The sequence below is a fragment of the Lithobates pipiens genome, unplaced genomic scaffold (genome assembly GCF_037356315.1).
Source record: "Lithobates pipiens isolate NorthernLeopardFrog02 unplaced genomic scaffold, aLitPip1_a1.2 Scaffold_30, whole genome shotgun sequence".
Taxonomy (NCBI): Eukaryota; Metazoa; Chordata; class Amphibia; order Anura; family Ranidae; genus Lithobates; species Lithobates pipiens.
The window spans coordinates 70313197-70338896 of record NW_027507791.1 but is presented as its reverse complement, the minus strand read 5'-3'; the positions used below and the strand labels follow the sequence as shown (position 1 = coordinate 70338896).

The 25700-nt window shown below is 41.8% G+C and overlaps 1 protein-coding gene across 6 annotated transcripts in view; it reads left to right on the top strand.

The window, feature by feature from the left end:
* DAAM1 (dishevelled associated activator of morphogenesis 1) overlaps nt 1-25700 on the top strand; it is a 295770-nt gene that overhangs the window by 169644 nt on the left and 100426 nt on the right. For all 6 annotated transcript variants that reach the window (XM_077464407.1, XM_077464402.1, XM_077464406.1 and 3 more), the window contains 2 exons: nt 9583-9672; nt 21869-21940. In XM_077464407.1, coding sequence (XP_077320533.1) covers nt 9583-9672; nt 21869-21940 — 162 coding nt within the window. The remainder of the gene's footprint in view (nt 1-9582; nt 9673-21868; nt 21941-25700) is intronic.

Below are 25700 nucleotides of genomic sequence, written 5' to 3'. Positions count from 1 at the left end.
ACAGGGACATTGAATGAGATATACAACCGCTTGAGAGGAGCAGGTGATGAACGGCTCAACTGTATATCTCCTCTGGGTATTGGTGGAGACAAAATCGGGAATCTTGGAGTTTTTATTAACGTTGTAGGAACAGACTTGGCAGTTCCTGCACCTGTAAAACCCTTTAAGGTTCTGGAAGAAACATCTATTCTCAACCGGGGGATTCTGCACACTGGGGGCAATCCTATTTCCCAAAGTGGAGGCCCCTTTGAAAATGACCCTAGGGACTTCAGGTAGAACAGTCCCAAGAATTTGATCCCCTGTCAAGATATGCCAATGTCTACGGATCAATTGTTTGACCTTCCGATGTTGCATCGAGAAAGTAGTGACAAAAGGAAGGGACACCTGATGCTTATCCCTATTTCCCCCCCCCTCTGTTAGCAAACTCGATCTCTCTCTATTTCTTGCTTTGAGGTATGCCTCAGATAATAGGTCCGCTGCATAACCCTTATCACGGAACCGTTGAGACAAGATCCTAGCTTGTTCATCAAACATAGAGATATCCGTACAATTCCTCCTAAGGCGTAGGTATTGCCCCAAAGGGACCGATTTCAACCAGGAGTCCAGATGGCAGCTGCCCAAAGGGATATAAGAGTTCCTGTCTGTGAGCTTGAAGTAGGTGGAAGTGATAAAATTATCTTTATCCACTCTGATGTTTAGATCCAGGAAATTCACCCCTTCCTGGCTGGCTTCATAGTTGAATTTAATACCTCGGGTGTTATTGTTCAACTCCTCCATATATCCCCGAAGGTCCTGCTCATCGCCATCCCATAGGAGGAGGACGTCGTCGATGTATCGTGCCCAAAGCACTATCTCCGACCTCCTAGGGGCATCGACCACGTCCTCCTCCCACTTGGCCATGAACAGATTAGCAAGACTGGGGGCATACTTAGCCCCCATGGCAACTCCTTTGTCCTGATGGAAAAACTGGTTGTCAAACCAGAAATAATTGTGCCTAGCAGCGAATTCTAAAAGTTCCAAAATAAAATCAATCTGAATCTGAGTCAGATTGGAATCTTGTTCCAAATAATATCTAACGGCTTCGAAACCCAGGTCGTGAGGGATAATAGTGTATAAAGATGTGACATCTGCCGTCACAAGCCACAAGCCCTGTTTAGGTTTGATAGTGTCCAATATATTGAGGACGTGTTTGGTATCTCTCACATACGATGGGATCATTCGCACGAGAGGTTGGAGGAAAAAATCTATATACTTGCCCACCCTGGACGTCACTGAGTCAATACCACTGACTATTGGGCGTCCAGGGGGGCAAGTAGTGCTCTTATGCAGTTTAGGGAGATAGTAAATGACTGGTGTCCTCGGAGCAATAGGTACTAGAAAAGATTTCTCTTTCTCCGTGAGGATCCCTTTACGGAGACCCTCCTCGACTATTCCTGTTAATACTTTTTTGTATTTGGTCACTGGATCCCTATTGAGTACACTATAAGTCTCCCTATCATCAGTGATCCGATGTAGTTCTTTCAAGTAGTCGCTTCTATCTAGGACAGCAATCCCTCCCCCTTTGTCGGCAGGTCTAATAACAAGGGACTTATTTTTACAAAGGCTATCCAAACCCTTTTGTAAATCACCCTCCAATTTGTATTTCTTCACCTCCATCTTTTCAAGATCCTTCAGCACCATGTCCTTAAAAACTTTGATGTTGGGTGCCAGTGTCCCAGGAGGATTAAAGAGTGAAGCATTGGCAAGGCCAGAGTGCTGAAAGGTTGAACTAGGCCCATTCGTCTCTCGAATGGGGTTACCCAACATGTACCTTTTAATATTGAGACTTCGTACAAATTTGTGCACATCCATGTAGGTCTGAAATTTGCTAATAATCCTGGGAGGAGCAAATTTCAGACCTTTATCCAGAAGCCGTTTTTCGGAGTCAGAAAGAGCCTGCGTGCTAAGGTTGAAGATGCCCTCACCTAGGGCCTTCTTCGCTTTAGTTGATTGTGCACGCCTCCCCCCTCTGACTCCCCTCTTGGTTCTATAGGCCTTTTTAGGCCTCTGTTGTCCCTGGGAAAATCCCACCCGCAATTATTCCTGGGGTCATGATTGAACTGGGAGGGTGTAGGTCCTATATCGTGCTGCACGTCACGAGGTCTGTTGGAAAAAGAAGCTTGTTGGAAATGGTCCTCATTTATTCTCCCTCTAACGGGGGCTTCGAAATCGGACAATGGAAAGAACAGATTCCGAGTCGGGACCTCATAAGACAGGTTTCTACCATCGGAGTAAACCGATTTCTCCCGGTCAAAACCTTGGGTGGGACCCCAAGAACCATAATTGTCTGGTCTCTGACCGTTGGAATACACCGGTCTCTCCCGGTTGGAGCCTTGGATGGAACCCCAAGTGCCATGATTACCTGGTCTCTGAAAGTTCCTCTGATAAGGACCCTTATGGTTCTTATTTTTATTTTTATTATTCCTTTTGGCATTGTTATGGCCACTCCCCAGAGATCCTCCCAGAGGTCTTGGGAATGGCAGTAGAGGGGTACCTCCTAGTGATTGCTGTGGGAATCTACTAGCGATAGTTTGACTATCTGGCAGGTCACCTGGTCCCTTCACCCAATCAGTAGGATAGTGAACCATATTCCCCCTACCGGCATCATCAGGGAAACCCCTCTGCGTGTCATTCGGGACATTTGGGGGAAGAGTGTCCATCTGTTCCTTCTCAATGGCCAACTTCTTCTGCCATAGGAAAACCCCACCGGAATGATAATCCTCTTTGTCCCTAATGTACTTTTTTTTCTTTTTAATTCTCTGGTCCTTATCCTCTTTCTCTAGAGTTTTAAGAAGGTTTTTAGAGTGCTCCTTGTACTCCTCGCTTGTACCAAAAGGTAATAGTAATTCCCTAATGGATTTGATTTCTTCATCCAGGCGAGCGAGTTTCTCGCTCTTTCTCTGGGCTAAAAATCGCAATAGACAAAGACCTGAATCATTAAAAAATTTATGCCAACCCTCCAGGTTGGGTTCATCCCTATGTGGGCTCAATTCCCACCTCAGGCTCCTAGGGACCATATTTTCCTTGAGGTATGTCTCAAAAAAGGCTATGTCCCATTGGGCATGAATCTCAGAGGTGGTGAGATTCTTTAGTCTGGTGAACAGACCTTTAATATCTGAGCCCACGGGCCTGGGTGAGGAGTCAAAAACACCAATAGTGTCAATCACCCTATTGTATTTAAGATACGCACTCCTTACTGGGGTATCTGGTAAGGAGCCATTTGTTATCTACACGGTGGTGGTGCACTTTAAATTTTGCTTCACGACTACACCTGTTTTGGATTTTTGGACAAGTCACTGTGGACATTTGTTTGTTTTGAACTCACTTACCTGGACTTTTTAACGAGTTTTTTATTTTTATTTATTTTTGATTTTCATTTAGTATTTTTTGCACATATTTCTTTGAAGCACTAGTACCATTGAGATTTCAGTATTGATTTATTAGTGCTTATTTATAACAATTGGTGTTATTTTATATGTGGTCTTACTTGTACTGCATGGGTATATGTCGCTAATGCATTTTCTATGTTGGGGCTTATGTTAATACTCTGCACAACATTGAGCACACATGCACTTCATTGTTTATTCACACCTTAATTTAAATATTAAGGATTGCGCAGTTCCATTATTTCTTTTTTTCATGCTACACTCTACCCCAACAAATTTTTTATCATTTTGTTCCCACAAATAGAACTTTCTTTTGGTGGTATTTGATCACCTCTGCGATTTTATTTTTTGCGCAACAAATAAAAAAAAAAAGGAAAATTTCGAAAAAAAAAATACGTTTTTCTTTGTTAAATTTTTTTGTAAAGTAGTATGTTTTCTTCAATGGCTGGCACTGTTATGGCTGCAATGACAGGCACTGATAAGGTGGGACTTATGGGCACATGTAGGTGGCACTGGTATGCGCCACTGATGGGCACTCATAGGCGAAACTGGGTACTTGTGGGTGGCACTAATAGGTGGGCTTTGATGGTCATGGGTGGGCACTGATAGGTGGCACTATTGGAAACAGGGTGACACTGATGGGTGGCATTGCTGGGCATCACTGATTTACACATTTTCACATGTGTTACATGATGGTGCCAGTCAGTGCCGATTTGTGGGCACTGATTGGCACAGATTGGGCATTTGCGCTGATTGTTTGACCCCCCCCCCGTTAGGAGCACCACCAGTCGTGTCTGCCAGATGCCAGTGAGGAAAAGCCGATCAACGGCTTTTCCTGTTTACATCGAGATCAGCCGTGATTGGACACAGCTGATCACATGGTAAAGAGCCTCCGCCAGAGGGTCTTTACCGAGATTGGTGTAGCGGTGTGTCAGACTGACACACCGCAACAACACGGCGCAACAACGATCGCTGTGATGCGTGCCCCCCACAGGCGCGCAGTGGCTGGTATCCTGAAGGACGTCATATGACGCCCATTGAGGATAACTGAACCACTTCTCGGGTGTCAATCTGCTATTGACCGGACGGGAAGTGATTAAATGCTTGATGCCCAACCTGTGGCCTTGAGCTGGTCCTCGACCCTTGCAGCTGCCAGTCTGTGTTTCCCTAATGCCCTGTTAAAGTAGTGATTTTCAGCAGCCTCATGTAATATGTATCAGTCTATGACTGTGTCCTGAAGCATGTCCACAGTCTCCAGGAACTCCTATAAACATGTTCACAGTCTGACAGTCTCTTATATCCTGTCTGATTCTCTGACCATCTGTTGGATCATGTCCACAATCTCTGACCATCTTGTGTATTAAGTCCGCAGTCTCTGACCTTCTCTTATATCATTCCCATAGTCTTTGGTTATATCCTGTTGTGTCTCTGCTGCCTTTGATTCTGAAAATTCACTGAATTTAATGTGAGGCCCTTTGGTGATGTTGGGGGGTCGCACTTGAGGACCCCATATAAATAAAGTTGACCATCACTGATTTAAATACTGACTTTCCCTGAAAACAAGTGGCTACTGATTCATTTTGTTGCTGACTTTTTGTCTGGAGGCCGGTGCGCTTCATTTATCACATCTTTAATACTTGAATTAAATACCCAGGCTAATCAGACAGAGCTCCTTGGAGCAAGTTATGTTTTTTGTGTTTTTTTTTTCCTTTTTTTTTTGGTAGTTTTTAATGTTTCAAATTGTGCAATAAATTGTGTTTAGTTTAAAGAGTGTATATATATATATATTTTTTTTTTATAAGGATCATATAAAACTAAATTTAACTCTTAAATTATAGCCAGCGTGTTTTCTTAACAGTAACCTTCCAGACAGAGTATTAGAAAGGTAAATTGCATGTTTTCCTTTAATAATTACAGGGCTGGAACATAAAGTCGCTGTTGAAACAGTAACATACAGGGCATTTGTCGACTTTCAGTTTTAATATGAGGGGGAGGGCAGGGCTGGTGGTATATGGATTTGTTTGATGTTGATTTATATCTACCAGCTTGGCTTTAAAGAGCAAATGATGGTGTTATTCTTACTTCAAAAGAGCGGCTTTGCACCCAGGCATCTGCTGTTAATTTATACGGCAAATGAAAGACAAGCGTCCAGGGCCAAGCGCAGGTAATCAATATTAGGAGTCCTCTGTTTTATGTTTACCTGCCATGTGTAAAGGAGGCAAGCAGCTGGCAGATTAAGTGGCTTCAAAGGTCTTTGGTGTTTATAGAGTCACCTGCTTAAAACCTGCTTAGCCAGAATACTAAAATGTTTGTTTCTTATAAGTATATAAATCTATATTTGGGTTAAACATGAAAATTTCACCTTTTTGAATTTATTTAGGTGACACGGGTCTGCTGGATGATTGCCTCGTATTTTCGGTTTTTATATGTCTCAAGAGCTTGCTACTCTGTTTTCTGAACTTGTTTCATTGCTAGCATATTTGCTTTCTCTATGGTCCTGAATCTGATCCTGTAAAAATGTAGACATACAGTACCCGTCTTTCAGAGCCCACCGACCACCGTAGCCTTGTCCACTCCCACTGGAACAGGAGAGCTTGCAGAGAATAATGTGAGCAAAAGCTGCAGTCCCAATCAAATGCAGCCTGAAACTGCGATGAATAGGTCTGCAATACCCTATAATCGGTATGGGAACAACATGTCGCCTCCCCCAGATGAGAAGCCAATCGCTAGACTCGAATGCTGTCACATGGAGGCGAGGGAGGACTAGATCCCTGTTTAACCACTTGCCTACTGGGCACTTTTACACCCTTCCTGCCCAGGAAAATTTTCAACTTCCAGCGCTGTCCCAATTTGAATGACAATTGCGCGGTCATGCCACACTGTACCCAAACGAAATGTATGCATTTTTTTTTTCACACAAATAGAGCTTTCTTTTGGAGGTATTTAATCACCACTGGGTTTTTCTATTTTTTGCTAAATAAGCAAAAAAGACCGAACATTTAAACAAAAAACACCCAAACCTTTTCATAGTTTTTTTTTTTTTTTTTTTTGCAAACTGTTAATTTTTCTCCTTCACTGCTGTGTGCTGATGAAGCTGCACTGATGTGCACTAATAGGCGGCACTGATGAGGCGGTGCTGATATTCAGTACGGATAGGTGACACTGGCAGCACTGGTGGGCATTGATTGGCAGCACTGGTGGGACTGCACAGATATCAAGAAACTGATCATGAGTGGTTATATCCCTTTTACACAAGTCAATTATTGGCTTTTTCTCCTCTCCTTATGCTGTCGGCATGAGGAAAGGAGTGCCAATAACTGCCTTCTGTTTATATCAGGGGTGTCCAAACTTTTTTCAAAGAGGGCCAGATTTGATGAAGTGAAACATGCGTGAGGGCCGACCATTTTGCCTGACATCCTTTGAACCGTTAAGTCGGTCTAAGTGTGTTCGTTCAAGCAATAATACACTGCCCAACAAGAATTCTCTTGCCTTTGTGGCTGTGTGTGGTGAAGAGATGAGCTTGGGCGTATTATTTGGATATACCATATTTATTGGCGTATAATACGCATCTTCACTTTAAGAGGGAAGTTTCAAGGAAAAAATAATTCATTTTAAATAAAGAACTGTGAGCAAAATAATGGTCAGTGCCCATCAATGCAGCCTCACAAATGCCCATTGCAGACCCACCATTGCCAGGAACACCCTGACGAGTGCCAAAGATTACCTACAAGAGAATCTCCTGTTTACACGGTGGCCTCTTTAATAGAAAGTCCCGCCTCCTTTGATGGACAGAACAGTCGTCCAGTGACAGAGGCCGCCGTAAACAGGAAATTCTCCTGTGTGTGTATGGCGCTCGGTCCCGCCTCCTCCTTGTCACTTCCAAGGCATATACATATTTTATTGCCCCAGCGCTGGGAGATCGTCTTGGGCCACAAAAGATATACATGTCCAAATAACCAGGTGGGCGGTTCAAAACCGGGCCGCGTTTGGCCCGTGGCCCGGACTTTGGACGTGCCTGGTTTACGTCATGATCAGCAGTGATTGGACACAGCTGATCACCTGGTGAAGAGCCATTGATTGACTCTTTAACTCAATCTGTAATCGGCAGTGTCCAGAATGGCAGGAACGATCACGGGAGGACATCATATGAGGGCCTCCCAGAACTGGCCGGCCACCCTGTAGCCGTCATGTGGCGCGGTTGGCAAGTGGTTTTGTTTCAAACATCAACCATGGGCTGTAACAGATTTTCTACTCTACCACAAATATTTTGGAGTGTTTCTGTAGAAATTTGTGTTCCATCAGCCAGTAGAGCATTTGAGGACAGGTACTGATTTTGGGTGAAAAGACCTGGTTCCCGTTTCACAGCAGAGTTGTATAATAGAGCCACTCAAATACCTCCACACCAAACCATTATTTAGAACACAATTGCCTAAAATGTATTTTCTTTGTATACTGTACCGTTACAGTAGCCTTCACTGGTAACCACTGAATACAATAATTTGGAGGGATGTTAATTTACCCTTGGCCATTCGTTGTAAGTATAGGAGAGGTGTGGCTAGTAAGTAAACCTGTTACTTTGTACAACACGGACAAAGTACAAGGTCATTTTAAAAGAAAAGTCAGACGGAATGGACTTTTACTAAAACGCAGTGTGTTTTTTTTTTTTTTTTTTTTTTTTCTTTGTATGTAGAATTCGCAATATTACTTGTTGGTTTGTCTTGTGGATTTATAAAGTAGACCTGTGTGTAGCTGAAATAACCTTTCTGAGATCTCGCCAAAGTAATTGACCAGAGACTGGCTCCCTGTAGCAGTGCTGGCATCGACCTCACTGTCCCACCTAGAATAGTTCTAATACCATGTTCTGTATTGCAGACGCCTTTTTAGCTTTCTTTAAAATGTCTGCTAACAAGAACATTGTTCCAGATTTTATTTATTTTTTAACTATAAGAATACGGACTTGTATATTTTCATAGGCAGAAGTCATTATCTGCAATATCTGTGCAATTCAGAAATCTGTGTTGGTGTAGACTGTGTTTAAAGATCTGATAGTGGGATCTAAAAGGCGCTATGTGTATCATAGTCCCAATAAAGGAAACTCGTTCTGCTGTGCAACGTTTGTTTCATATTTCATGGTACATTTAAGGAACATTCCATATTGCCAAATGAAAAGTCTAGCTCGCTGCGTAAAGATAACACATCTTTTGTAATTTAGCAGAGCAAAATGTTGCTTTTTTTTTTTTCTGCCATTTTGGTGAGGAACTTTGGATTTCTGAATTCCCCCAAATGCCGCGATAATATCTTATTCAGACACTTGGCATGAGGAAGAGTGTTGTTTTTATATACTTTTTTGCTTTTGTCATTCAGGAAAAAAGTGTTTTTGGCAGATACACTCCACCAAGCAAGGTATTTGATGGAAGATGGGGACAGTTTAGCCCACCTAGTTTCTCAGTTGTAGAAGAGTAATAAAATTAAGCTTGTCGGATTTGCACTTCATTTACTGTAGACAAAAAATGGTCTGTCATTTGTCAACCTGGAAAACCAAGCTACGTCCTGGAGGATTCGGTAGATCGTTTTTTTTTAGCTTTTGTAGAGCTTTAGGGTCCATGCACACTAGGAGCAGAAAAAAATGGCAGAACCTCTGGCAGATAAGCGGCAGAAAAAATTGTCCTAATAGATCGTATTGCACAAGAGTTTAGGAGAGTTCATGGGCACTTGCTTTTAGAAGGTTTTTTTTCCCCAAAAACCTTCCCCCCTTTTCTGTCTGAAAACGCCTCCTGGAAAAACGCAGGGAAGGGTTGTTGTGTTTTTTGTTTTATTTAGTTTTAATTTTTTTTTCTACCTCTAAACTTTCCACTTGAAATATATGCTTCCAAACTCCCTAATGTGCATGGACACATAGGGTAACATTGAGCTGCTTCCACATTCAGGAGAAAAAAAACACACAACTTCTGTAGCGGCATTTTTAAAGCCCTGTGTGCATGGACCCTTAAAATGTTGGTGGTATTGGCTCAATACCCCAATTTTCAATTTTACTCCCTCCTCCCTCGTTTGTTTTTTGTGATTAAGCCTAACTATTGAAGGGGGTACATACGGATTTTGTTTTCTAATGTATTGCAGCATTTTCTGTGAATAATGTTTTTCCTTATCTTGCTTATAGGATGAACTGGACCTTACAGACAAGCACAGGGAAGCTATGTTTGCCCTTCCAGCTGAGAAGAAATGGCAGATTTACTGCAGCAAGAAAAAAGTAAGTGTGGTCAGCAATTCAAAAGAAACGTATGGGATTTCAAAATAAAAAACGTTCTTACGTAGATGGATGCAGTAGGAGTCCGATTACTGCATCTGTTCCCCACCACCTCTAAGAACTGAGTGATCAAAGAGCACTAATTACTAAGTTCTTATCCTTCCGTGAGCAAAGAAACGATGACTGTCTACACTGCCCCTCCAGTGCTCACTAGAGTGCTGGATTGAGGAGGGGACAGGAGTGGCTGACTCGGGCTCATGAAGACACGATGAGAGGCTGAGCCAGCTGCCAGTCAGGCATCTGGGTTGATCCATACATTAAAATCTGGAACCCTATAGAGCATGGATGCTCAACCTGTGGCCCTCCAGCTGTTGTGGAACTGCAAGTACCATCATTCCTCTCCCTTTGGGAGTCATACTTGTATATGTCAACCTTGCAAGGGACTTGTAGTTTCGCAAAGCTGAGGGGACACAGGTTGAGCATGCCTGCTTTAGAGCCTTGACCGGCTAAGCGACATCAGCTGACAGCTGATTTTACCCCGTCAGCTGAATCTGGGTCACAGCAGTGCAGAACTAAGTGCACCCATGTGACCCACTGGGGAAGTAGGGCCAAAAGAGCTTTGACCCTACTTCTCCTTTAATACGCAGCTACTTTGCTTTTGTTGATGCAAAACTAAATTTGCCATGCTATGAACCAAAAATTCCAAAAGTGACCATGTTTTTTGGATTGTTTCTAAATGTTGTGCCTAAAGGGGTTGTAAAGGTAAAAGTTTTTATTTTATTTTATGTTTATTTTTTTGTTTTTGTTTTTTTACCCTAATGCATTCTCTGCATTAAGGTAAAAAACCTTTAAGGTGTAGCTCTCCCAGTAGCCCTCTAAATACTCACCTGAACATGTTCTCGGTCCAGCTTTGTGCATGTTTGAAGCAGTCTTCTGCCCTCTCCCAGGCTTGGATGAGAGCAGCGGAAATTATTGGTTTCTGCTGCTGTCAGTCAAAACTTGTGAGCTGGGGCGGGGCTGAGCTGTACTGTGTGCGTGAATGGACACAAGCAGCCTGGCTTGGGAGCGAGCCTGCACAAGTGCCCCCATAGGAAACGGCTTCCTATGTGGGCTCTTTGTGGGGGGAGGGGCCAGGAGCACTAGCGGGGGACTTGTAAAGGATTGGGTCTGCTCTGTGAAAAAACCATTGCACAGAGCAGGTAAGTATAGCATGTTTATTTAAAAAAAAAATCCAGGAAGTTTACAATCACTTTAATTTGGCAAAGCAATTTCTAAAGACAGAGCAAGTAAAGATAACTGGAATCCACAGATGAAACGTGAGAGGTTCTGCTAAAATTGCACAAAATTGAATATTTAAGTTTAGGTATTCTATAAAGCAGGGATATGCAATTAGCAGACCTCCAGCTGTTGCAGAACTACAAGTCCCATGAGGCATAGCAAGACTGACAGCCAGGGGCAGAGGCATGATGAGATTTGTAGTTTTGAAACAGCTGGAGGTCTGCTAATTGCATATCCTTGCTATAAAGCCTTCCAGCCTTGCCCAGCCCCCTAACCTAATGACCCAATGTAAACTTCAAACTCCCCAGTCCAGGTGCTCACTGTTCCTGATAGAGCCGGCCTCCTGCGGTGCTTACACACTTAGTTCCTAAAGCTCATCTAGCCCTACCTGTGCAGGCATTAACTCCCCATAGTTTATAGTTTGCCCATGGGTATGGCTCCATTAAGTCTATGGGGAATCCCTGCACAGGTGAGGGTAGCGCTGTACTAAATTTCAGAAAGAAAACTGTAAACATTGGAGGAGGTCGCTGATGTTGGTAATAGTTGAGTAAGCATGGGTGAAGGGGGGCTGTATGAAACTAGATTAGGTTGAGGGGCTGCAAGCTGTGTTCAAAGATAGGCAAGCAGAGGGCAAAGCACTAGTCACAATTAATGGCTTTAGTCTGCCTGCAGCTGATAACTCATTGCTGACTTACAATGCATTGTTCTCCCCTGTGTCTGTGTCCAGGTGGCCATTTTGGTAGAGGTAGAGATTTGCTTCCTCTTGTCAGAGCCTCCAGCAAAGAGTACAGAGAGGATCTAAGTTATAACATCACCAAACCCTACTCTATATCCAAGACTAGCAGTCTTCAGAGCCAGCAGTGCCTTAGATGTAATACTGGAGATATACAGCTATGAGGCTAAATTCAAAGGAGTGCCTAATACATTGATGTATTCTAGGAGAAATTTTAAGACAAAAGATAGACTTCTCATGGTACTACTTGGGCACCATTAACCTTTCTGCAGATTGTTACTTTTTAAGTTAAGTCCAAGCAAAAAAATAGCTTTAAGTGTATAGAGGTGCATCTTATAAAATTAGAATATCATCAAAAGTTAATTTATTTCACCAATTCTATTCAAAAAGTGAAACGTTTTATATTATATAGATTCATTAAACACAGAGTGATATTTTTCAAGCATTTCTTACTTTTAATTTTGATGATTATGGCTTATAGCTAGTGAAAACCCCAAATTCCCTATCTTAGGAAATTCGAATATTACATAAGACCAATAAAAAAAAGGATTTTTAATACAGAAATGTTGGCTTACTGAACAGCATGTCCATGTACATTACAGTATAGTATGCATACTTGTTCGGGGTTCAATTTTCTATCTGCATGAATTACTGCATCACTGCGGTGTGGCATGGAGGTGATTGTCCTGTGGCACTGTTGAGGTGTTGCTTTGATAGTGGCCTTCAGCTCATCTGCATTGTTGGGTCTGGTGTGTCTCCTCTTCCTCTTGACACTACCCCACAGATTATTTATGGGGTTTAGGTCAGGCGAATTTGCTGGTCAATCAAGCACAGTCATACCATGATCATTAAACCAGGTATTGTTACTTTTGGCAGTGTGGGCAGAGGCAAAGTCCTGCTGAAAATGAAATCGGCATCTCCATAAAGCTGGTTAGCAGAGGGTAGCACGAAGTGCTCTAGAATTTCCTGGTAGAGGGCTGCACTGACTTTGGACTTGATAAAACAGTGGACCTACACCAGCAGATGACATGGCTCCCCAAATCATCATGGACTGTGGAAACCTCACTTTGGACCTCATGCAGCTTGGTTTTTGTGCCTCTCCAGACTCTGGGACCTTGATTTCCAAATGAAATGCAAAATTTTCCACAGTCCGCAATGATTTGGGGAGCCTTGTCATCTGCTGGTGCTGGTCCTCTGTGTCTTATCAAGTCCAAAGACAGCACAGCCCTCTACCAGGAAATTCTAGAGCACTTCTTGCTCCCCTCTGCTGACCAGCTTTATGGAGATGCTGATTTAATTTTCCAGCAGGATTTGGCACCTGCCCACACTGCCAAAAGTACCAATACCTGGTTTAATGATCATGGTATCACTGTGCTTAATTGGCCAACAAACTCATCTGACCTAAACCCCATAGAGAATCTGTGGGTTATTGTCAAGACTCAAGAGGAAGACGAGACACCAGACCCAACAATGCAAATGAGCTGAAGACCACTATCAAAGCAACCTGGTCTTCCATATTGCCTCAGCAGTGCCACAGGCTTATCGCCTCTATGCCACGCCTCATTGATGCAGTAATTCATGCAAAAGGAGCCCTGACCAAGCATTGAGTGCATATTATACTGTACATCATGGGTGCTCAACCTGTGCCCCTCCAGCTTTTGAACTACAATTCCTATCATGCCTCTGCCTTTGGGAGTCATGCTCATAACTGTCAGCGGCTTGCAATGCCTCGTGAAGCTGTTTGTGCTGTAATGCTGTGCATGGACATTTTTTTTGGTCTTATGTAATCAAATTTTCTGAGATACTAAAGTTTCGCGTTTTCACTAGCTGTAAGCCATAATCATCAAAATTAGAAGAAACAAATACTTGAAATATATCGCTGTGTGTGTAACGCATCCATATAAAATTAGTTTCACTTTTTGAATTTAAATAACTGAAATAAATTAACTTTTTTGATATTCTAATTTTATGAGATGCACCTGTATAATTAGAAGGTATGATTGTTTCTTCCTGCACCAGAAATAGCAAAAATTTTTTTAAAGCAAACCTGTCATCAATATTCTATTCACGGTGCTGTTTTCAGTCTGAAGCCAAATAATGCCCCCCCCCCCCCCCCCCCCACCACAAAATGGTTGATCTACTAGGTGCTTACGATGGGTGCTTGTTAATAAAGGATTTGTCATTCCCGGACCTGAAGCTGAAGGTCATACAACTTTCTTGGAGTGCTGTCTAAGCAGGAACAATTAACTGCTTGGAACAGACACACTGTAGAGGTTTAATAGGCCCGTTAAGTGCATTCTCTTTATGATGGAATGTAAAGTGAAGTTTCTCCTCTACTAGATACAGACTACCACAAATTTATGGAGTGTTATCACTGTATTAACACAAAGAGACTGGCGAGTAGAATAAACTGACCCTCATTCTGTGCTTTACTGACCTGTTAACAGGTTGAGATGTCACCCTTACGTGCAGGGATCTGAGTGCCGGGGCTGAGAATTGCTGTTGGTTTCCAGCATGAGATAGAGCCATTTATACATTCAATTTGCATTTAATCACCTCATAATAATATAATTTGCATAACCACTGGTGTGAGGCAAAGAACTTTATGACCATCCTTTTAATTGGGTTGCAATTCCCTTGTGATCAAATGGCCGATAATGTGATGGATTTAAAAGTACTCTTGAGTCAAACTAGGAAATTGTGCTTGGAAGTACATAAAGGGTCATATGAAATCTGCAATCATAGACGATTGCGGCCCATGCATGACTGGCCCTACTATCTCAGACATTCCAAATCTAACAGGATATCTTATTTTTTTAAAGTTGATGTTGGCCCATGCATAGCGAAATTAAAACAGATTGTTTTTAGACTAAATACATTTTTTCCAAAATCTAGCAGAATAACTCTGACATTAAAGGATATCTAAAGGGGTTTTTTTTTCTTGTTTCTTTTTAAAACAAACAAGTCATACTTTCCTCCTTTGTGAAGTTGGTTATACGCAGTATGGCCCCGATCCTCTTCTGGTGTCCTTCTTCAACGGCGCTCCTGGCTCCTCCTCTTCTCAAGTGCCCCATTGGAGAGGCGCTCTTCTGCGGGGCACTTGTGCGGGCGCGCTCTCGTGTTCTGCTGCGTCTACTGACTCCGGCCCGGAAAGACCGGGTTCAGTAAAGTAAAAGGGGCTCTGCATCACAGCAGGTTTTTCACCTTAATACATAGAATGCATTGAGGTGAAAAACCCTGCGGGTTTGCAACCCCTTTTAAGAATCTATCCCAAATAGATAAAATAACCAAATTAACCCTGAATTTGACCACATTAGGTTAATGGGCTAATTCACTCAAGTGATTATAGTTACATATGGAGCCTGGTGATCTGCATCAACCCCTGGCTTCTTTATTTTTTTTATTTATTCTTTATTTAAAAGTCAAGGATTTTTACAAAGCCATTCGAAAAGAGATAAAGATATAAAAATAAAAAAAATACAAAGTTACATCTACATAGTACAAAAAAACAACTCCTAGGTTTACTGGCTATAATGTAAAAAGAAACATAACATACCTTTTGACACTGGTACGTAGTTCAGGATGAACAACCATGTTGTTTTGGCAAATTCCCTGAGCAATTTTGTGTTTTTAATAGTTCAGAGTAAGCTAATGGTCTCATTGAGCGAACATATAAAGAAGAAATGCAGAAAAATTATACGGAAGGATGGGAGAGGCCTCTTGCTGCTTTTATGTCTTGAATACTCCAAAAGTTCGACTTCTGACCATAATTTCCAACCTGTTCCTTCTACCTGAAAGTTTTAGGCATTTCCACACACCTTTTATATGTGCCAACAATTGCTGTGTCATTCACCATAATATCCCTTAGTTGGTGTAAAATCTACAGGAAGTGAAAAGGCGTTTTTACTTTCTCCCTCACGTTTTGTAATCAAAATACTATAGAATAAGGATAAGGCCCCTTTCACACGGGACGGATCAGTAATGATCCGCCCCGTGATGATCCGCTTGCTCTGCGGGGATCGCTCCGTTGTCCCCGCTGAGCCGGTGGATAACAGGGCGGTCCCAGCACACTGTGCAGGGACCGCCCTGTCAGCTCTCCGCTCTCCTCTATGGGGGATCGGATGAGCACGGACCGTCTGTCCGTGTTCATCTGTTCCGCTTTGCAGACAGATAGAAAAATAGGATTTTCCTCCGTCTGCAGAATCGGACAATTGCGGATGCGGACGATATCGGGTGTCTGCGGATGTTCATCCGCAGACACCCGCTATCCCATAGGAATGCATGTATGCCCGTATTTAATCCGCAAACGGATGGATGAAATACGGACATAATGTCCGCATGTGTGAAAGGGGCCTTAGGCTGCTTGTTTAGATGTACATAATGTTTGGACAACTTAATTAATATTTGTAAGTGAGAAATGCAAATATTTTAAGTTGAACTTTTTTCCCTAGATTTTCTAAACATTTCATTTTTAATATGGTGACTAGGCAGGTGTTTAGGTGTCTTTAACATCTGATGTCCAATCCCCATACATTATCAGCTTCCAAATAGCCCATTTATGTGCAGTAGAAGACGGGCGGGATGATGTTCAAGTTGCACCTGCACTCATTTCCTAATGCATGACAGCGCTGGATAATATGGGAATTTTTCCTGTGTATGCCCAATATTGCCATCCATGTAGTGGCCGTCACTTAAAAAGTAATTGCTACTATGCATGGATTAGATCTCACCGTCATATTGATGGCAGCATTACACATGCAAAAATTACTACTGCACTTGCTTGGCTAATTTTGCCAGGCAACGCTAACTACACATGTGCAGAGGTGTGGAATTTTGCTATTAATATGGCAAGAAAATCATTGATCTTTGTGTTGCTGGGTGTGGTCAGCCTGCAGCCTTCTATCAATAAACCAGTGGTGATGGCCTCTGAGTTTTCTGAAGAGTTCCGTAAACTGCCATACCCCTTGACATCTTCACTAAATAGTATGCAACAGCAGTAATAAGAATGAGCGTGTAGTTAACTAATCAGATCTCACTGCAGACCGCTCATTTACAAAAGACGAAGTGCGGCTCTGTCACCAACCTCAATTATTCCTCACAAATAGAACATGTCTTTGAATAGACACTTGCCCTGACTACAAAGGGCCTGCCTTAAAGAGTACCTGCTAGGAATCAAAATCCAGTCTTTTAAAAAAAACAGCTGATGGTATATTTGATCTACTTAGAGTTGTTCTTTAATACATTTTAGCGTATATATATTTTTTCCCTTACATCTGCTGGGCACCATATAGAATAGACCTTTCTTTTCCAAGTAGGGCTAGTTGGAAGGCTGAATCTTCTGAAATGTACAACAGAAAACCTACATTTCAAGACAAAAATAAAATATCCAAAAACTGCACCTCGCTTCACACAAGATAGTTTATTGTACAAAGAACAACACAAACATTAAAAACCATGATAAGCAATCCTAAAATGCATCACCTCTTGCGCCCAACATTTTCAAGGAATGCCCCCATATTGTGCAAAGATTGACCACATAGTCAAAGTCTCCGACAGGCTACAGCAGAAGATCCTGGGAGCCGCAAATCAGAACAAGACCTTCTGTGTGCAGGCAAGTGGCATTCTCAGCCTAGACCCCCCCCAGGCCATGCCCCCGACTAGTTTCTCTCCACCCACTGGAGCTTACTCATGGGTTGGCTGCACCTGGTGTTGCTTAGGCTCCATTCACACCTGAGCCTAGCGCGACAGCTGTTGTAAAGCATTTTATTTTATTTATTTTTTATAGCACTTTTGTGTTTTTAGTGGAGCGTTTTTGGAGCAGCACCATTCATTTGAATGGGCCTCCCTCCGCTCCAAAAATGCTCCAAAGGGGCTCATGTACCAAATCTTGGCACAGAGTCAGGAGCGTTTGGCATTGTGATTTTTGCCACGATTTTAGTTCATTTTGATGTTCGACAATTGCGGCAAAATAGGCCCACGTTTGGGGTGCCTTCAAGAAATAAGGGCATCGCAAATGTCCTGCAATCTGGTTCTCTCAGTTGTTTTGAACGGGGCTTTAGTGTCTGTGGCATAAAGTCCCTCATTCAAGGATCATTCTCGGAGCATGCATTTTTGGATACAAACTTCTATTTATTCATAGAGAATATAATGTATATACTTTTTGAGGAATAGTCACCAATTTACCTTCATCCTGTGAAATCAGAAAAATAGCGACTTATGTTGCTGAAAGCTTAAAAGTGCTACTTCTAGGCTCCAATTTGTCAAACTCTTATGCTGCGTACACACGATCGGAGCTCTCGTCGGAAAAAGCTCTGATGGTTTTCCCGACGGAATTCTGATGGAATTCGGCTCAAGCTGTCTTGCCTACACACGGTCACATCAAATTCCAATCATTTATAACGCGGTGACGTACAACACGTACGACGTGACTAGAAAAAGGAAGTTCAATAGTCAGTAGCCAATAGCTTCTGTCTCGTAGTTGAATCTGAGCATGCGTGATTTTTGGCATGTCGGAATTGCATACACACGATCGGAATTACCGATAGAAAGTTTTTCCGTCGGGAAAATTGAGAACATGCTATCAATTTTTGGCTGGCGGAAATTCGGACAGCTAAATTCCGATGGAGCATACACACGATCGCATTTTCCGATGAAAAGCTCTCGTCTGTCTTTTTCTGGCCGGAATTCTGACCGTGTGTACGCAGCATTAGTGGATGAGCCCCATAAATCTTAAAATTCGATTTTTGGGAGTAAGGGGAAATATTTTATGACTGGTTACCATGGTTTTTAAGGTTTGTGTTTTTTCTCTGAACAATACAATATTGTGTGGGGTGCAGTTTTCAGATATTTAATTTTTTTTTATGCTCTTCATCATTTTTTATTATTATCCTGATCTTGTTTATTTTTTGTGGATTTATGGAGTTTAGAAGATAGGCTCGTTTTACTTTTTTGCACTTGTTATATAAATATTGGGGATTCCATATCATTCTTTTCATTTATTTTTTTTACCATTTCCTTTTTTTTTTGTTGATTTTTTTTTTATACCTAGTCAGAATATAACCCTTATAGTATGTTGGTATTTGAAAAATGCATTCAGTAAATCTTTGTTTCTTTCTGTCTAAACCCAAATAAATTACATTTTTACCCTTTTGATGTTCATAATTGGTTGTCATTCAGGAACTGTGTCCTTTGTTTCCATTAGACCATCACACCAGTGCAATGTGGGGACCATATTTCCTTTCTTCTAATAAAATCTGGATTTAAAAAAACAAAAACAAAAAACCCAGAGACTAAGCTAATTGTACTTTCTTTTCATTTTAAATGTAAACCATTCGTAAAGACTCACTGAAACAATTCTGTTTTCCTTGTTTATTTTACATGTCTTTTGAGGTCATCTTTTCATCTAAAACAGATTTCTTTACTAAGGTGTTTAAATAGTTTACATTACTGATTGAAAGAGTTCAAACCATTTTAAAATGGTTATTTTATTTTTGCGTGATTTATGTATTTTTTTTTCTATTCCCCATTGTTGCACTTGGAGGATGAAAGCATGAGTCTTGTTACTGTGGACAACAATCCGTGGACATTGATAAATTAAGACTATGGTTCTCTTCTGATCTTTGTGCACAGAAATTTGGTTTTCCCCAACTGGATATAATATACATTGCATCGGCTTTATACGTCAATAGATATTTCCCATTTTGTCTGTTTTATTAATTTTGGAGGCATGTCATTTGGTTTCTCTGGTGGCTTTTTTAGAACTTTTTAGCCAAAGCTGGATAAATATTTTGAAGTGTTGCTATTCTTAAAGATGAATTCCACAAATTTATATTTTCTACATGGTTACATCTTGATCCAATGTAACTGGGTATTTACCATACCTGACTGATGCCCATTAGAAGCTGGAAAATTACTTGACACCACTACCCCAGGGATCTCCATTTGCTTCCAGGTCCTGCCCCGAGTGACTGCCCTGCTGCAATGTGAACATGGGTTGCACCGCCTGCCACTCCACCTCATCCCATAATATAATGCTTTATATTGATTTAGAAAATGCAAAGTATTCTCTGAATGGAAACTGTGCCATATGGCTGACCTTCTGTGTTCAGAATGCTGCAGGGCAGAAATTCGGCATAGTAGCCGGAAGCAAGTGAAAATTGCTGGAATAGTGGTATCTACTTCAGTGATTTCTAGCTTCCATGGTCACCAACCAGGTAAGGTATACAGTTATGCTGGTCCAGTATAAAATATTCATACCTAGAATTCCTCTTTAAGGGCCAGTTCACACCAGATGCAGTTCTGTGCACTTTTTTTTTCTGCACTAAAAATGCATACACAGTGTTTTCCAAGTATTTCAATGGCTATAGTTCACACCAGGGCAGTCAGTTTCCGGTGCAGAAACTGACCGAAAACTCCATGTAAAAAAGCAAACGGAACTGCATGGAACTGCATCTGGTGTGAACTGGCCCTAAAAAAGATGGGTTTTTTTTGTGAGAATTGTACTTACCTAGGTGGCTACGGCATTGGTCCCCCGTTGCCTCGAACATTGAGAACACCGCCAATCGCTTGATTCTCACAGCTTATTGTCACCAGTTCTCCCTGTTCTCACAGCTGACAGTCACCAGCTCTCTGCTCTGCACCCTCCCCCACACTCCCTGGAGAGCTGGGCTGTGGAGGGGGCAAGAGCGGCCACATGCCTGGAGAGGCCTGAGCCAAGTGACGGTCCAGGCATGTGGGCGGATCTTGACTTCATTGTCGCGATCTTGCCCAATCCTGGACCGGATCTGTGACGTCAGCTGACAGCGGGCTTCAGCCTACTGTCTGCTGAAAATGGGTCACAGCAGTGCAGAACGAACTGCACTCCTGTGATCCACAGGAGAAGTACAGCTAAACTTGTTTTGGCTGTACTTCTCCTTTAAAGTGAGTCTACAGCCAAACCTTTTATTGATTTAAGTTTGGATAGTGTTGATTAAAGGTTGAAATTCCTGTCAGATTCACCACCTTTGTCCCGGTGATATCAAATCTGGTTGTCCGCAATGTGATGTCAAACCTAAAATTTTAGATTTCTTACCAGTAGAGCAACGTGTACACTCAAAAACAAGTCGGCGGTGACAACTCTCCGCATTTGTAAGAGTTTCAACAGCGCTTATGTTGCTAAGTGTGTATACATAATAAAGTGCAAGGTGCAATACAACAAATGCCCAATGGTAAATAATACAATGAAAATGTATATGTAAGGTGCCAAGTGCTTCCAACGGCACGAAATTGACAAGATTTGAAAGAAAGTGTTCGGAGACCATGCTCTGAGAGTACAAAAATCCCCTCTTGTGACCCCACTCACCAGAGCCCACCGACCCTCAGCTTTGCAGTCCAGGGGTAAAAAAAACGCTTAGTGGAGTCATGATGGTAGATCCAGGGTTGGAGAAGCTCTCACAGGTAATTGATGTACGGACCAGAGAACGATATATTAGAGGAAAAGAAAAAAGGCTTATAGTTCAGTACTGCCGGCACTGTTTTTATATTGCTCATTAACAAACGCCACTCACAAGACAGCTTGTAAAACGGGCATCAGTGTAATCTGGGTTTCCCCTTGCGTTCCACGGATACCGGAAGTAGCGTCACAGGTATGTAAAACCGGAAGTGTGTTGACGCGTTTCGCCCATCCGAGGCGTCATCAAGGGCATCCATATTTGTTTTATGACCAGTTCCCTTTAAAGAACTTCGGGAAGCAGCATTTCCATCTAGTCTTCCCCACAAAACATGGTTATGGTTTCATTTGGGGAAAAAACATTTGTTAGAAAAAATTGTCTGTATTGCCTCCATGCCTTTTACAGTTAGGTATGTGAGGAATGGTGCAAAATATTAGGATTTGTAAGTGGGCTACTTTTTGTTCCTCAACATTTTCTTGCCGTGTGTGTTTGAACCAGGAATTTAAAAATAAAACTTTCACAATGCACTATAAGCTTCCTCTGTTCTGCATTGCCAGCTTTACAGTATAGTGGAGAGAAATAGAAAAACTTAGGCTAATTCCAGGTCTTTATTTATTTATTTATTTTTCTCTCACATTTTAATATTGCAAATATTTATTATATATTAGCCCCTCCAATTGTATTTTCCTTTAGACATTTATACTGTTAGGTAACATTTTCCATTGTATGTTGATGTGTTTTATTTTTTTTCTTTCCATAGGACCAGGAAGAAAATAAAGGCGCTACGAGCTGGCCAGAATTTTACATTGATGAATTAAATTCTATGGCTGCTGTAAGTACTTGCATAAAGCATGTAATTGCAGGTCATCAGCACAAATTTACTGAATCTCAAAACTAATATTTCACTGCATGCCCATTTGTATTGCATTTATCCAATGTACAAAGATTAGCACTTTTGTTTATGACCCAGCTGCTTCAATGGTTACCTGAGATCTTGACACCTTTTACACATAAAACACCCGGTGCAAAGTTCACCTGTCACTCGTGCCTGCAAATCTCCTGCACCAGAATGATGCTGACCACTTCCCCTAGTAGGCGTCTTGCCAGCTATTGAAAATAATGATATTTTATCAGAGCTGGCACAACAAAGCAGATATCAAACGGAGCACACGTTTAATTAGCCGTAAAGTGAAACTCCTGGTTAACAGCTTAACACACAGTTGCAGTACACGTTTACTGTTTTACCTGCCAAAAGAATTCTAATTCTGGATAGCTGTTAGTCTTATGATTAACACTTGCTTGCAGCACTGCCCAGGTAGGCAAGGTTGTGGATAAGAGGGTACCACCCGTCCTCCTGTATGGGGCCCAGGCACCTGGGTGAATTGAATGTGGACAGGGAGGGCGATAGGCATGGCAGGGGGGCTTTTACTGTAAATGGTCCCCTGTATAGCTCTCTGCAGCAGCTGAAAGCTGGCTGCATCTCCTGCCGGCTTTCAGCTGCTGCAGAGAGCCGTACAGGCAGCTGCAGGCACACAATAGGATCCTTCGGGACGAAGAGTGTGATGAGATCTAGCCATTTCTCCAGCCATGCAAAACAGCATAGATTGCCTAATCTTCTGCTGTCGGCTATTGTATTCTGACGGCTGGCACCAGCAACTGTCAGAATACCCAAACAGAGACTGCAGCTAATGGGCTGAACAGTGACCACAACCCAACTTTTTTTTTCATCCTTCCCCTTTCAATATCGTATTCAACTTGTTAAACTGGGTGATGTTGGCAGGGCCAGCCGCAGCTCAAATTTAAGCCTCATATGGCCAGCTTAAGTCTTTTTTTTTTTTTTTTCTTGCCATGTTCAACACCCGGTTGGCTGCTAGTGTTAACCCTCCCCCAATTTCCAAAGTCAAATTCAAGCACTTACACTAACTACATTTAAAAATACATCTCAAAATGTTTAAAAAGATATATAACTGCATTACTTCCGACCCTTGTTTTTTTTTTTTTTTTTTTTTTTTATTACCCCCGCTTACCTTTTTATTTTCTGGGTTCTCAAAAAAAAAATACTTGCACAACTAGGAATCCAGTGGGGTTCTGTAGGGATCCACCAAGCTGGCATAATCTTCTGTGATGTCAATGGGAGCGGACTGTCTCTTCCAAACACTTGCAGCTTGCTCCCTAATGAGGTCCATTAGCCATGGGGAGTCATTATAACATGCCATTGCACATGCACAGTAGGGTACCCCAGGACCTCCCAGAATGCATGACTGCGGACTGCATTAGCCATGGTGAGTCATAACATGCCATTGCACATGCACAGTAGGGTACTCCAGGACCTCCCAGAATCCATGACTGTGGACTACAGCAACATCATTCTTACCTAGGTGATAAAACCAGAAAAGCGTGAAAGTTTCCCCAAGAAAGATTAAAAGAAAAAAACATCCTGGCTTCTTTAATGTTCCCTTGTTTAATTAATATCTATCCTGAATACATTTTCACCAAATGAAATGCACCTTAGTAAATCTATATAAATGCAGTAAAAATTTATGAAAAAAAATTCTGATTGAAAGCTGGCAGGAGGATAGGGGTAGAATGATAAAGTGGGTGGGGATGGTTTGCTTTAACTGATGTATTTTTATATTTTCCTAGAGTATAGCTTTACTTCAACCCAAATAAATGTGAAGTTCCCAGGGTAGTGTCCTTGTAACAGAAACAAACCACAATTTATGCAATCCCCATCTGCACTTATTGTGATGGATTTGTTGTGTTTATTCATCATGTGCTAAGCTTTTGTGCTCTCTCCATTATCTCAAGAGATTGAATGTGTGTCAGTGATAAGTTAATGAGAAGGGAGGGGGGGGGGGGCGGCATGCCAGGGTGAGGCAATGGTGGCATGGCACAGCTGTCAAGCAACTGCAGTATGGAAATTTGCCAGGTGCATACTCCAGATAGAATAAATATCTCCTCTCATCCCTCAAGATAATGAAAACAAAATGGAAAACGAATGAAAGGAGCAGTTGTTTCACCCTCCCGTGTCCAGCACATTGCGAGGAGTGTGCTGCAGACAGCTGAAGATTCTCTTCAAGTAATGTCAGTGCTTTCTCTGTGCTGATTGCATGGCAGTGCTTGCTGGAAGAGTGGCCTGATGGCGTCCAGGCATTCTGTTTACAGAATGTGTGCTGTTCATATGAACACTTGGATAGGTGTAGTCTGTAGGCTATTATCTATCAGGAGTCTGGCTATACACTTCTTGTGATGGCACATTCTGGTGAATGGCTAAAAAATATTAGCTGCTATGCGGCTATGATTGTGTGATCAGCCAAAATCCTCTGGATTTGGCAAGAATATCCTTTAATGGGTGACTGGGTCATAGAAACTCCAAAACTGAAGCTCTTGTTGGATGTTTCCAGTCTGCAATGGTTGGGACCTACCAACCGTGGTCCAAAGAAGAAATATCTGCAATAAAGTCGCGGGCAGCCAAGGCTCATTGATGCAAGTGGGGGGTGGAGGCTAACTCGTGTAGCCTGATATCCAATAGAGGAGCTACTATAGCTAAAATTGCTTATAAAGTTAGCAGTGCATTGCAGTTTGACGTGTGTTAGGCTGCGTAGCCACAAACTGGTCATAATGACTTGTGTTCACAGCCAGAAGCAACTGCATTGGGCATGTGACCATCAGAACTGGACCATGGGGCAATGGAAGAAGGTGGCCTGGTCTGATGAGTCATGTTTTCTTTTGCATCATGTGACTGGCCAGGTGCGTGTGTTCACTTACCTGGGGAAGAGGTGGCACCGGAATGCACTATGGGAAGAAGGCAAGCCAGTGAAGGCGTAAAAGATCTGCTACTGATGGCTTAGTTCCAAATATTACAGCTTACTAGAGCTGCACGATTCTGGCCAAAATGAGAATCACAATTTTTTTGCTTAGAATAAAAATCACGATTCTTGCAGCATAAAATATTTTACAGTATACAAAAAAAATTGGGCTAACCTTACTGGTTTTTTATTTTTTTTGTTTTAATTCATTAAAGTGAATTTTTTTCCCCAAAAAATTCTATTTGAACGACTGCTGCGCAAATACAGTGTGACATAAAATATTGCGATAACCACCATTTTATTCTCTAGGGTCTCTACTAAAAAAAAAAATATATATATATATATTATAATGTATATGTATGTGTGTGTTTGGGGTTTCTAAGTAGTTTTCGAGCAAAAAAAAAAGATTTTAACTTGAAACCAACAAATGTCAAAAAGGTTGTGTTCAAGTGGTTAAACTTCCTTAAAGGGGTTGTAAAGGTACATTTTTTATTTTCTACATAGGTTCCTTTAAGCTAGTGCATTGTTGGTTCACTTATCTTTTCCTTCGATTTCCCTTCTAAATGTTTTTTTTTCTTTGTTTTCTTTGTCTGAATTTCTCACTTCCTGTTCCTCCTCAGTAAGCTGTTCAGTAAGCTGTTCTGGCTGACTAACCACCAGCTCGGATGATGGTGAGAAGTTTACTGAGGAGAAACAGGAAGTGAGATATTCAGACAAAGCAAAAAAACATTTAGAAGGGAAATCAAAGGAAAAGGTAAGTGAACCAACAATGCACTAGCTTAA